The following is a 14153-nucleotide window of genomic DNA, read 5'->3' on the forward strand; positions in this document are numbered from 1 at the left end:
TCCATTGCATTTAAGAGAGATAACTCTACTGGAACTAGACAGGGGTAAGAGTTATCTAGTCACAACAAGCACATTTTCAGCCATGTGTACCATATTTTAAAAAAATCATAAAAAATACAAAATATGATCTAGATAGAAATTAACACAAACTCACATGTTGCCAAGAGGCTCAACTTTTTTTTAAGCCAAACAGAAAGTACAACTCTTACATAATGCACCAATCACAGCTAGTGTTGTTCTTTAATTCTGAATACAATGTTCCATACACCTTAAGCTCCGCCCACCTGGACTTGCGCAATTGGTACCGTTATACCATATGGCTGTCTTTACTCAGTACAGAATTTTTTCTAATGACTTCTTGCAAAAGACAGAATGTAACCAAAATTTACAGAAAGCATTCTTTCATGAAGTCATTTTAGGTTTATGTAAATGATGTCAATATGCCATCAAAAATGAACCTGCTGTTACTAAAAATAGAAACACTTTACTATTTTCTTCTTTAAGCTGCTTAATAGGCTTGTTAATATTGAAAAAGTGTCCTGACTTAAAGTATCTTGACTTAATTGCTTTTCAGATTTATACAAATGTTCCAACATCAGATATGGCTGTCATTTCTAAAAGTATAAGAATTTTAATGCAACTTTATATCAGACAGTGATGAGCAGAATTTGACCGACTCTGACAGAATGCACCCTGACATTTGGACCTTTTAACATTAGACATATGAGGCTAGACCTACTCCCTGGTATATGGGTCTTTTAACATTAGACATATGAGGCTAGACCTACTCCCTGGTATGGGTCTTTCAACATTAGACATATGAGGCTAGACCTGCTCCCTGGTATGGGTCTTTCAACATTAGACATATGAGGCTAGACTTACTCCCTGGTATATGGGTCTTTCAACATTAGATAAATGAGGCTGGACCTGCATCCTGGCATTTGGATCTTTTAACATTAGACAAATGAGGCTAGACCTACTACCTGGTATGGGTCTTTCAACATTAGACAAATGAGGCTAGACCTACTCCCTGGTATGGGTCTTTCAACATTAGACAAATGAGGCCGGGCCTGCATCCTGGCATTTGGATCTTTTAACACTAGACAAATGAGGCTGGGCCTGCAACCTGGCATTTGGGCCTTTTAATACTAGACAAATTAAGCTGGGCCTGCACCCTGGCATTTGGGCCTTTTAACATCAGACATATGAGGCTAGACCTACTCCCTGGCATATGGGCCTTTCCACATTAGACAAATGAGCCCGGGCCTGCATCCTGGCATTTGGATCTTTTAACACTAGACAAATGAGGCTGGGCCTGCAACCTAGCATTTGGGCCTTTTATCACTAGATAAATAAAGCTGGGCCTGCATGCTGGCATTTGGGTCTTTTAATACTAGACAATTAAGCTGGGCCTGCACCCTGGCATTTGGGCCTTTAAACACTAGACAGATGAGGCTGGGCCTGCACACTGGCATTTGGGCCTTTTAACATTAGACAAATTAAGCTGGGCCTGTACCCTTGCATTTGGTCCTTTTAACACTAGACACATGAGGCTGGGCCGGCACCCTGGCATTTGGGTCTTTTAACACTAGACATATGAGGCTAGGCCTGCACGCTGGCATTTGGGCCTTTTAACACTAGACAAATGATGCTGAATATCTGAATGAAGATGCAAAAACTAAACCTCTCAACAAATGTTTTCTCAACATATGCAGTCAACATTGGAAGAAATTTCAACAGAAAGTCTCCTAATGACCCAGATTTCTTTTCCTTTTGGCTCACAGACAGATGTCATCCTATAGTATCTCAGACCATCATGGTCCTTGTGTTTAAACAAAATGTTCAATCAGCATTTTACTGTATCCAGTACTGATGTACATTTAATGTTACAGCCATAGACACAGTTCTGTGTCATAATTTTCTGTCAGAAGAGAAAGGTAACAACAGTAGACATAAATTACTTCTTGTAGTAAGCTCTTTAGGAAAGTACTCCTTACATGTTCAACTAAAAGTGTTATTATTACAAACCCATGTTGAATGTTTTTCAGAGATGAAAAAAAGAGGAAACGGAGGCAAACTTTTGTCTTCTCAGCTACTCTTACCATGGTTCTTCCAGGGCCAAGAAGAGTGATGAAGAAGAAAAAGCAGAACATGGCTGAGAATCAGAAACTTGGTAAAGTTTTACTGCATTTTATTGATAGAATAAAGACATGCAAATTCAAGTATAATAAAGGTGGTAAGGTATAATTAGATAATGTGTGCTTTAAAACAGAAAATTAACTTGCCCACAGCTTAGGCAACACTACTGTAAATATGTTAAATATTCACCTTGCCCTCTGCATAAGCCTCTGGGTGTGTGTGTATGCATGCATGCATAAGCATGTGTGCATGTGCATGCATGTACAATACCTATTTAGATGAACAGAATGCAGCATTTATACTGTGGATTAAGATTATGTGGAAAGTTTTAAAAAAGGAATATCTAATAAATATAAAATATATGTATTTTGTTCCATGTCAGAGAAAATAATTCATTTGACATGACTTAAGAATACATCTTGGCTTAACAGCCTCGTTATAGTTTTATATCGTATGGAATTCATTATGTCCATTGGCTTTGAACAATACATTTATATAGGTTTATTTATGGGAGTATGTATATTTTTTTCTTGTAGAGATGCTGATGGGAAATATTGGCCTGAAGGAGAGACCAAAGGTCATTGATCTGACATTGAAAACTGGGACAGTGTCGACCCTGACAGAAGCCAGAATTAACTGTACAGTGGAGGAAAAAGTAAGGTTTAGGTCGATTGTGATGAGGTTTGGTAAAAGCTTATCAATCCCATGTAGACGGCTGTGTTGATTAAATTTAAAGATTTCATTAATTATTTATTATTAAAGCAAATTACAGTAACGTTTAACCATTTACATCCAGTACTACCATATTTACTGTATATATTGGGACATGATAAAAAACTTTTTTCCTATCCCAGAACTTATAGTGAAAGCTTGTTTCACCTAGGTCATATGTCCCAAGACTTACGACACAAAATAAATTTGTATTGCATTTGTGTCCCCCTCCCACTGCACGTTGCAATAAAAAAAGATAAAACGCTTGTTTGATAATAAAATGAAAGAAACTAACCTTGTATTGTTATCATTTATTCTTTTTTTCAACATGAGCATTAAAGAATAAAATATATCCATGAAATCCATTTATGTAGCATAGGATTCCATACTGTAGCGTGTATCGCTTTTATCTGATAACACACGCCACGTTGTTGATCGACATGAACATTAAGAAACAAATTGTGTTTGGTTGTGCTCAAAGGTTTGAATATATTTTCTGACTGAAAACTGGATCCATCAAAATTGCAAACAAAAGGGAAATAATCAACCAATATCTTAAAGACAACTGTCATTCATGCATGACATTGTGTTAGGTACAAAATAACCGAGATTGAGTTATATCCAGGTCTACTGTATGACACTATCTCGCAAATAAAAATCATTATTTGAAAACACATTCACTTGAGTGCAAGTGACATTTTTTTTTGCCAGCACAGTTTACAAAAGTATCTTTATTATTTACCCGAAGACATCAATGCTCCTTTGTATTAATTATTACTACAGATGCCAAACACATAGAAGCCCAGGTGGTGAATAAACACAACTAGCAGCAAGCAGTAAACTCATCTTTGAACTTACCGACAGGACATCAAAGACAAAGGTTATTTTTATTACAAAGCAAGCCAACTTCAGTCGCCGACTTTGGTTACTTTTTTTAAAAGGATATCAATACAAAGGTTATTACAAGCTGACTGTGGATTCTTTTAGGCGTGCCAATTTTTTTAAATTTTTTAAATTTTTTGGGGGGAATATACAAAGAGAGCCTATATATGGAAGAAAACTTTGGTTCCTTTTCACTGGTATTCATGAGAATTTCAAAAATAAATTAAGACAATGGAAAATATAATTTTTTGTAAAGTGATACAGTATAGTGGTTCATGCATGGACGTTGATGATCCAGCACTGCCCAGAATATTTGGAGAAAATAAAATCTTGTGATGAATTTGTGAAGGCCAGAAGAGAAGCAGATGATTTTGCCGACAATATGATCATTAATAGGGATGAAATTTTAGTGTTATTTGATCGCATTCCTGGATGGACTGGCAGATTCTGTTTCAAGTCATGTGTTACCTTTAACAATTTTTCACGGTATGAGAAAGCTAAAAAAAAAATATTCATGCACTGAAAGAATGGATCATATGTGTGCAGGAGAAGGATTGTGTTGATGAGTGGATTAAAGAGTTTTATCACAAGTACACAGTTTGATATTTTTTTTAATTAAATTTCTGTTGGAGTGCATTTTCTGACATGTAATTTTCGAATGATTTTAAAGGTATACCACAAATTATGACTCAAAAGAAATTATGTGTCCCAGAACATACAATGCACAAAAAATTACTTTTAAAATTAATTTATGGTGTACCAAGAAATACGGTGTCCCAACATATACATTAATTACAATATATGTACACACACTTCAATTTTAGCATGTGTATACAAAGTAAAATTGATAATGACAAAAATAGTTTGAGTAATGGCACTGATTTAAATGCTATTCATTTTGAAGCCATCACGGCAGAGATAGATGCAGACACGTGCTAAGGTGAATATCGGATATATTCAGAGGAGAATCATAACTAAATTCAGTCAATAATATTATAATGTTTGCAGCAAAGAATAAATAATATCGATACTTAAATGATCAGTTATGTTTTCTTCTTTCACATAATTGATACAATAAAACATTTTTAATCTGGAGAACTACAAAGTTGAGTTTCTAATTTCAAGTTAAATTTAGAAACATTGGGATTTACTTTATTGCATTCATCAGTAGAAATTGTATTTGTTTGACTTCAAGCATTCCAAATCGTCATTTACAGGATTTATGGTATCTGATTTTCTAACATTGTTGTCAGCTGTACAGTGTTATTAAACATTGCTTGATTTTACCCATGTGTGCATGCATCTTTATATTAATTCGACCTCAAATGAGTTGGGTTTCCATCATTCCACATAATCATTTTGAGGAGTTACAGCTCCAGAATGTACAATTTCCAACACTTTGCTTTCCCCAACACAAGCCTTTTGTGTGAGGTCCTGCACAGTAGATGTAGAGAGCTTGGCTTTTTGCAGTGCACTGTTGCAAAAATATCTTGGTACATATACTATTACCAGGAACAACACCCTAGCATAACCTTTGTGTTTACCATCAATAAGGACTGTATGAGTAGATCTGTAGCAATAATTACTTGTGTCTGTTACAGGATTACTGCCTCTACTATTTCCTGAAACAAGACCTTACCAGCCATAAGGATTGTATGAATATATCTGTAGCAATACTTACTTGTGTCTGTTACAGGATTACTGCCTCTACTATTTCCTGAAGCTGCACCCAGGCAGAACCCTGGTGTTTACCAACAGTAAGGACTGTATCAGGAGACTTATGTCAATTTTCACTCTCCTCAAGTGTCAGCCGCTACCTCTCCATGCTGACATGCATCAGAGACAGAGACTCAAAAACTTGGAGAGATTCACAGGTGAGGTGCTACAGTTTTTATCCTTTTGTGTTTGTTTTTGTCATCAATGTTAGAAAATAGCATGACATTTTTATCACTATTCTGATAACCATGGATTATCATCATTGTGAAGTTGACAATGACAGTACATGGGTTGTCATCATTGTCTGAAGTTTGACATTTTGGGTGCATTTGATTTTATGTCTCTATTAGAGTGAGTGTTCTCACAGTGGTCAAGTATTGTTGTTTCACAGAACTTCCAGAGCTTGTATTGATAGTATAGTTTATATTGATTGAATGCACCATCATAAAAAAAAGCGTGTGCTTATGGCTGGAGCAATATTCTGGCAACTTTAGTCTAAGTACTTATAATATCTTGCATGATTTTAAAACATTAAAAAAAATTTTAATGCATTTTTGGTTAATTTGTTTGCATAAAATTCACAAATCTTCTGCTTATGTAGAACTGCTCTTGATGGCTTTGATTATGGTGGGGTGTTCACATTGTAGTCACGGCCACCAGAAAACCTGAAGGAAACAATTGATTTTAGATAAATGACCTCTTACCTTGACACAGGCAGAACCTGGGATTTAACCTGGTATTATTATAGAGATGGAAAGAAAGCATATTACCAGGGATGAAACAGTTCATTGATATATCAATACGTTTGTTGTACCAATACACACATCGATCCATATGGTAATCTTAAGCAGTCATGAGTAATTATTGTTTACCATGTTTTTCTTTAAATTGAAAATTCATCTTAGCTGTTGCAGGTATTGGCACACATTTTTGTTAGTAAAAATGAAAAAGACTATGGACAACACTGACTTGCCTTCTTCAAATGAACACAAAGTGACATGGTTTATAATCTTGCCCTCCCCTCACCAAGTCCTTGCTAATTACTTTATCCCATCGGCATTCTAAATGCCATCTATATGTATAATGAAATACTTTACTCATCATTTAATAACCACGTTTCTATGAAGTTTCTTTGTTGACTATATCTGTTTTCATTGGTTGAATTAGAAAGATACACTACCTGTGTCACACGGTGAAGTATGTTTGTTCTGGTTCGGGGTAAACAATAACTAATAATCAGAACATAATGTTTCCTTCATGACAAACAGGAAGAATTGGCAAAGCAACACAGAAACCTAATGCAAAAGTGGTCATTAATTGATCTGTAAACTAATTAAACAGATGCTGCCAGGGTGTGCAAATTTTGCAAAATTTGTACAAATTCATGTACTTGGAGAGCAGTGATGTGTAAGAAGTCCTACAAATGAGTTAAAAGATGTGCAAATGAAAAGTACAATTATTATTTAACTGCTCATCCTTAAAGTGTTTGTTGTGATATCAGTAACACTGCCAGTAAAGGTGTCATAGCACTTGTCACTGCATGTTTTTCAGGTAGGCAACTATTTACACATCTGGGTTATTCAGCATGAGATGAAAGGTTGTTAGCTAAATTTGATTGGTACATTGTGCCCTGGAACAAGCATTATGTCATAGTTTGAACCTTATATCAAGGACATTTTACAAATGCTTGTTTAAGATATGGACTACCTAGAAAACCCCAATTGGCTGAGTCCCAATGTGTTTCATCTTCAAGTGATAATTGTGTTCGGCAAATACTGGCTGGTGATAGTGATGATGACAGTAATTTTTAAAGTTATTAAGAATATCAGTTTATTGGAGCTGGGAAAGTGTTAATGGAGATACTAGTGAGTGATTTTTAGTCCGAAAATGGTGTTCAAAACAAGTTAGATGTACATGCTAGACAGATAAAAATAGACTGCTTACAGGTCAGTTTCCTTCCAGCAGTATGTCAAAATTAATTTAGAAAAAGCAGAATACCAGGTCTAAGTAAAATACAGGCAATTTACAAGTGGAATGCAATCTTCATTTCTTTTCTCAGACAATTTATCCCTGTGAGATCATCTACTACAAAACTATATATCCCTATCAGGGTTAAGATAACTGAATAACTAAGAATGAAAAAGACAGGAAATAAAGAAGCAAAGACATTTATTTGCCCAAAATACATGTCTGAACAAACAGACTATGAAACTTATGGACATGAAATCCTAATGCAGCATTATGGAACGGATAGTAAATAGGTAAAGTAATGATTCAAAAAAGTGAAACCTTGGCAGAACTTATATTAGTATTTTGGATGAGAAATCTCCACAAGATAATACCTGTGAGCTTTGGAAAATTGTACATTACAACCATGAGGAACTCTTTCCCAACATATTCAAGCTGACTAAGCTAGTTATATATATGCCCCTTAAGACAGAAGTCTGAAAGGAGGGCTCTCAGCACAGAACAATATTCGTACACAGGTAAGATACAGATTACACATAGAAACGATCAACAAATTATTTTTTTACACAGCTAGAGGCCACAACTTTTAATTTTTTTATTTCAAAAGAGCTCTTAGAAAGAGAGATATATTGTTTTCTTATCATTTGTGAACCACACCAAGTCTGAGAATAATGAACATTGATATTGACAATAACGAAGCATGGCAAATCATGGTCTGTGTCTTCATGGTAGTTTTCTTCTGTCACCTAAACAGTGAGATCACTATGAGCTGCCAGCTGCCAGAATAAATTGTTTATTAGGAATTTATGCCAGGTATTACTTTAGGAAATCCTATTTTTCATACTTCAGTATTGCTTTCCTTGTGATGCATATTTCCATTCATTTAAAATCGTAGTGAAAAGACTAATATAAACAGCTCATGTTTTGAGTAAACTTTTCAGTGTCTTAACATCCAAAGAATCAGTTATTCTGATTCCGATGAATCTTCAGAAAAGCTAATTATATGATTAAAGACTTCAGTGCTGCAGTTACCAGTTTCACTCAAAAAAATGCCATGTTCACTTATGAACTGGAGAAACAATTACTAAATGTATCAAGATTATAATTTGTTTTGCATTTTCAGCCAATGATAAAGGTTTGCTGCTGGCTTCAGATGTTGCTGCTAGAGGTCTGGATATTCCTAATGTCCAACATGTGATACATTATCAGGTGCCACACACTGTAGAGGTAAGACACCATTATCTTCATTTCTTATATTAAGTATGCTTACTCTTTGCTTATACTACCAGAGGTCTTGATATTCCTCATGTCCAACTATTTTCAGGTGCTATACATTGTAGAGATAAAACTTCAGTACCTTCATATCTCGTGTATGGTATGTTCAAGACAAGGTTTTGCTGGCATTTTTAGCTGACCGCTGTGAAGTAGAGGTATTCTTTTAAATGACCCATGGTGTCAGCATTGGCTTCTGCACAGATAAAAGCATGTAAATCATCACTGAATGTCAATCATTCCGTCTTCCTATGTCATTGACAACAGTTAAGAATGGATCTTATAGTACCTGCCCTCAATAATGAAACTTAATAATATGATGCATATGTGTTAAAGAAAAAATAAGTCACAATGACCAACATTGTATGCCGTTATGTATATTTGATTTAATTTATATTTGATGTAATTAAATTTTTTGTTTGTTAGTTTAATTTTTTTAAAATTCCATTACATGCTATTGTAATGTAATTTATTTACTGGATTTGACATTTTCCAGAAATTAGTTTGACCTGACTGTTTTTTTCTTTTTTGTAAACACTAATAATAGAAACTTTGTATCAAATGCTGACTTAGTTCCTGACCTTGATTCAGAATCAGTAAGAGATGAATGAAACAACTGTTTTATATTTTGTTATTCTTTTTTAGAGTAAAATCATTGGTTTTAGTCAAGGCCATACTCGGAGTATGTGATATTAGGCATGTAAAGCTTCTTTCTTGTTCTAGAAACATGATCATGTGACCCTCATACAGGAATCTTTTTTGCATCTTGAATTAGTGTATAATTCTTTTCTATAGAGAATTTAGTCAGTTGGGCTATGAACCATTAACTTTTAAAGGTGTTTTCTTGTGACCAGTTTGAGTTGAAATTCTTTTTTATGGAATTATTGATTCGTTTGCCTGGAGAATATTTACATGCTCATACAGAATTCTTGGACAAAGACATATACTGAAATTTTATTCGGAATTCAAAACTGGAATATTTTTTTTCTGTGGTTCAACAAGGAACTGTTGACACATCAGGAAAACACTGACTATTGTATATGTCATCGTCCTCCATCTTGAATTTTTTATCAGGACTCCAACTCAGATTCATTTAATACTTTTTATTACTAGGACTTCTAATTTTTAAATCTTGGACTATTCATGGATTATTTTTGGATTTGATTCTTACAACTGTAAGTTTTTTTCTCATTTTTACCTTGTTTTTCTAAGGAAATAAATTATTTGTTAAATTTTACAGAGCTTATTGTCTTCACTCTTTTCTTGTTACTGTTTTAAAGAGCCTAATACGTAACAATGCTTTAATAACATGGGCTAAATATTTGTGTTTATGATCACACTGATTCATCCATGCTAAACCTATATGTATTCTGCTAGCCTACTAAGACTGACCAGATCAGTTGTTAGCAGAAATAAATATGTTTATTCAATGGTAAACTTCCCTATGATCATATATTGTGTTATGTGACCCTCAGCAGGTTGACTGTGTATTGTACATGTGAATGAGTATAAGAATTTGATGAGTGAACTGTATGCTGGATGTTTTTCACTGTACTGGGTAATCAAGGTTATCAGCTCAATTTAGTACCTCTTCTTTGATATGATACCAATGAATGCTCATTTTATGTCTTTTATACCATGTCAAGGTAGGTAGGAAGGTAGATAGGTGGGTGGGTGGGTAAGTAGGTAAGTGGTTTTTATGTCAGCACAAATACTGGCTACAGAATTCAATTAAATTTTTGCATTTTTAAAATTTAAAATGAATAAAAGTTTTGATTTTAATGATGAATGATAACAAAAAATATTAAGTTAGAAAAGGGTCAAAATCACTTTAGTCTTAATTGATTTTCTGCACAACAATGTTCATAATAACTGATGGAGACTATTATAGGTAAAAGTGGTCTATGTAATAATTGATTACACTCTGCTTTCTATTTTTATCACCAACCATAATTCCAGTTTAGAAATAAAGTGTACAAAATTCTATTTTTAGTATTTTCCAATAAAATGGTTAGTAAAGGAGATTGTATCCATAATAAGAATAATTCGATTCTGTGAAATTATGCAGGTGTTGGAAGATTTTTGAGGGCTTCTGGCACAAAAATGGCAGCCAGTATAGAGATTAACTTCTGATTGCAAGGCTTGTGGCAAAATCAAGAACATGTCACTACCTAGTAGATCCAGCCCTCCCAAGTTAAACTTTAGTTAATATAAAGGCAAAATTTGTTTGCCCACATAGGTTGTAGTCAGGCTAGAGTTAACTCCCTTTGGATATAGGGATTGGTGCTAAATCCTGTCCATACTTCAGTTAATATTTCCACTCATACTTGGAAGCACACACTTTTCAGAGACCTCACAAAAATCCTGTATCAAGTGATATTCTCCACACTACCGAGCTAGTTGATGTTTCTAACATAAGGAAGTCTAATCCATATTTTAGGTGTCTAGTAATATCGGTATACCCATGGCATGTACTGTGTTACTTTTTCACTGTACTGGAACCTCAATGATTTCTGTCAGTAAGAAATACTTAGAAATTCACAAGTAGTCTTGTTATAAGTTTAACGATATTAAAAGCATGTTCTCAGTTTTCATAACAAAATAATTCCAAACATTTAAATGTTTTCATTTATGAAATGTATTTGTCATAAGCTAATTTACAATAATACAGATAAAATTATATTTATGAACCTTAAATTTCATGTTTGACACCTGTCACATATACCAACATGGCAGTTGAATTGGATGATATGAAAGATATTTGAGACAAAACCAATTTTTGAAGAAAAAATTTGGATTAAAAGAAGAAAATAATATCATTTATTTTATTAATTACCAGCGTATGTTAAGGTTTTAAGTACTTTGCAAGATCAATATCATCTTAACAGTTTCAGGTGAGCAGTTGTAGACCAAAATTTTTCATGTTAACCAACTCTACTGTCTATATACAGTTTCTTGCTCTTTTGTTTCTGAGGTGAAGTTTTTGTAAATTTATTAGAGCAATTTCATTTTATGAGACACATGTAGGTGCCATTTTGATATAACCTAACTTGTCACTAGTAAATACATTCAGCTATGTTTTCTTACCTATTATATGCTTACAGTCACTGACTGACAGTTTCTGTAGACATTCATTTCTTTACTAGTGTCACCTTCATGGTAGGTTTGTGCAACACTTTTTGGTCACTGACTCAGTAATTACAGACCCGATGGTCGTGTAGGTAATTCTTAGAGTCATTTACATTGTTCACTAATGTCCACTTGTGTATAAATTAGGGGATGCCTGACTAATTTCAGTATTAACAGTTGGCAAGACAAAGTACACTCAGTACAATCGGTTTCAACTTATATGTCATGCCTGGTATGTGTGGGATGTGACTCAAGCATACATGTGAAATGTGCACATTGACATTCAACAGTTGGTCCAGAATCTTGTTGCAATAGGCTTGATGGTTGACGTGGTATCTATGTCATTTGTCCAGCAAGCAGAAAATTGCATAGCTTCATCCACAGTTATTCCTACTGGCCACACGTGAGAATTAGTTTTGTAAATGGCATGGGGGCTACAAAAGGGTGCACAACACTCACTTGCCTATGCCATTAACAGTGGCAGTGAATCTGCAACTTGCAAAACAAGATGCATGGCTCTTCACTTCATCAAACCTGCTCTCCACTGGTCAGGTGGAGGCCTCAAAGGAGACAAATCTTACTCAAATCCAGCACCAGAGATGTCTGCAGTATTTCGGTAAAAGTTAGCAGAGAAACCAGAAGGCCTCCCAAGGGCACACCCAATGGGTAAACAACCTTATAAGCTTGATATATGTTCCCAGTTTTCAAGGGCCAATGACAACAGGAAACATGGAGAGGGGAATCATTTTCATCATAGTTTCTCTCCACTCTAGCCACCTTTCCAAAAGAAATGATGACATGTTCATTCCACCCTTGTCACATGTCATGGTGGTATGGAAACCTCCATCAAATTACTATGGAATAGGTAAGATTTTGCCAAGATGATCCATGGATCCTACAAGTTGAAAGGGCTCAGATCACAATCATAACTCCTCCCCGAGGATCCCCACTGCTATAAACATCCCAAATAATCCTTTCAGGACCAATGTTCTAAAGGAGAAGATATACAGTCCTCACAGAAAAGAGCAGTATAGATTGTATGAGACAGGTTTTATTCAAGACTACATGTACTGTCATTTATTGAGACTGGATCTACAAATCTATATTATCACTTATCTGAACTAAAGTTCATCAAACTGGACCAAAAGTTTATTATATTATTATTTACCTGGACTATCATTCATCCATAGAGACCACACTGTTTGTCATATTATCATTCATCCAGACTGGGCCTACAGTTTGTCATTTTATCATTCATCCAGACTGGGCCTACAGTTTGTCATTTTATCATTCATCCAGACTGGGCCTACAGTTTGTCATTTTATCATTCATCCAGATTGGGCCTACAGTTTGTCATTTTATCATTCATCCAGACTGGGCCTACAGTTTGTCATATTATCATTCATCCAGACTGGGCCTACAGTTTGTCATATTATCATTCATCCAGACTGGGCCTACAGTTTGTCATTTTATCATTCATCCAGACTGGGCCTACAGTTTGTCATTTTATCATTCATCCAGACTGGGCCTACAGTTTGTCATATTATCATTCATCCAGACTGGGCCTACAGTTTGTCATATTATCATTCATCCAGACTGGGCCTACAGTTTGTCATTTTGGTGGCGCTATACAGTTTCGCATTTTGCATAGGGTTAGGAATTTAAAGAAAAAGAATGTCCCCGGCTTTCCTCACTGGTTATACTGGCTATTTAAAAAAGACCTTGTATATCTTAGGTATAATGCAAAGAACCTTTAATTCCCTTTATTTTGGTGTATGATTGATGGGTGTACTATGGGTTATAGAGTATACAGCTTGGCCTTACTTCAAATGTGCACCTTTCAAAAAAGTGCTAGCTCTACTTGGTCATTTTCACTTCCTGAACTTCAGAGGTCAATTGTATAAAAAAGAGCCGATAACTTTTTTTACATTTTATATATTTGGTAATTCATTCATTGCACTTTCAGAAGCTGGTATTGTCTAGTCTGGCAAAATTCATTTTCCCTATTTTAATAGCTGCTATGTATAGTGTACTTTAGACTAATTCAGACTGATTTTTTAACACAAGGGAGCAGTCATTTTAGTTAGCAGTGTGCTTAAATCATGTAAAATTTCCAAAAGTACAATATCCAAAAGAAATATCATCCACATTACATTAATGTAGCATAGAGGTATGCAAACATTCTCTCCACTGTGCATGTTTTAAATGCGAACTACTTCACCTTACATACGTCACTCTCTCAAAAGCACATATTATCTGGTGAGCGCCACCTTTATCATTCATCTAGACTGGGCCTACAGTTTGTCATATTATCATTCATCCAGACTGGGCCTACA

General features: G+C 34.9%; 1 protein-coding gene across 2 annotated transcripts in view; it reads left to right on the forward strand.

Moving 5' to 3' along the window:
* Window positions 1-14153, forward strand: part of LOC149806640 (ATP-dependent RNA helicase DDX24-like) — a 74090-nt gene that overhangs the window by 44135 nt on the left and 15802 nt on the right. For both annotated transcript variants that reach the window (XM_089956001.1, XM_089956010.1), the window contains exons 10-13: window positions 2049-2173; window positions 2676-2794; window positions 5429-5606; window positions 8540-8643. In XM_089956001.1, coding sequence (XP_089812127.1) covers window positions 2049-2173; window positions 2676-2794; window positions 5429-5606; window positions 8540-8643 — 526 coding nt within the window. The remainder of the gene's footprint in view (window positions 1-2048; window positions 2174-2675; window positions 2795-5428; window positions 5607-8539; window positions 8644-14153) is intronic.

The sequence above is a fragment of the Sinohyriopsis cumingii genome, chromosome 1 (assembly GCF_028554795.1).
Source record: "Sinohyriopsis cumingii isolate HCF-2022 chromosome 1, ASM2855479v2, whole genome shotgun sequence".
In the NCBI taxonomy this organism is placed as follows: domain Eukaryota; kingdom Metazoa; phylum Mollusca; class Bivalvia; order Unionida; family Unionidae; genus Sinohyriopsis; species Sinohyriopsis cumingii.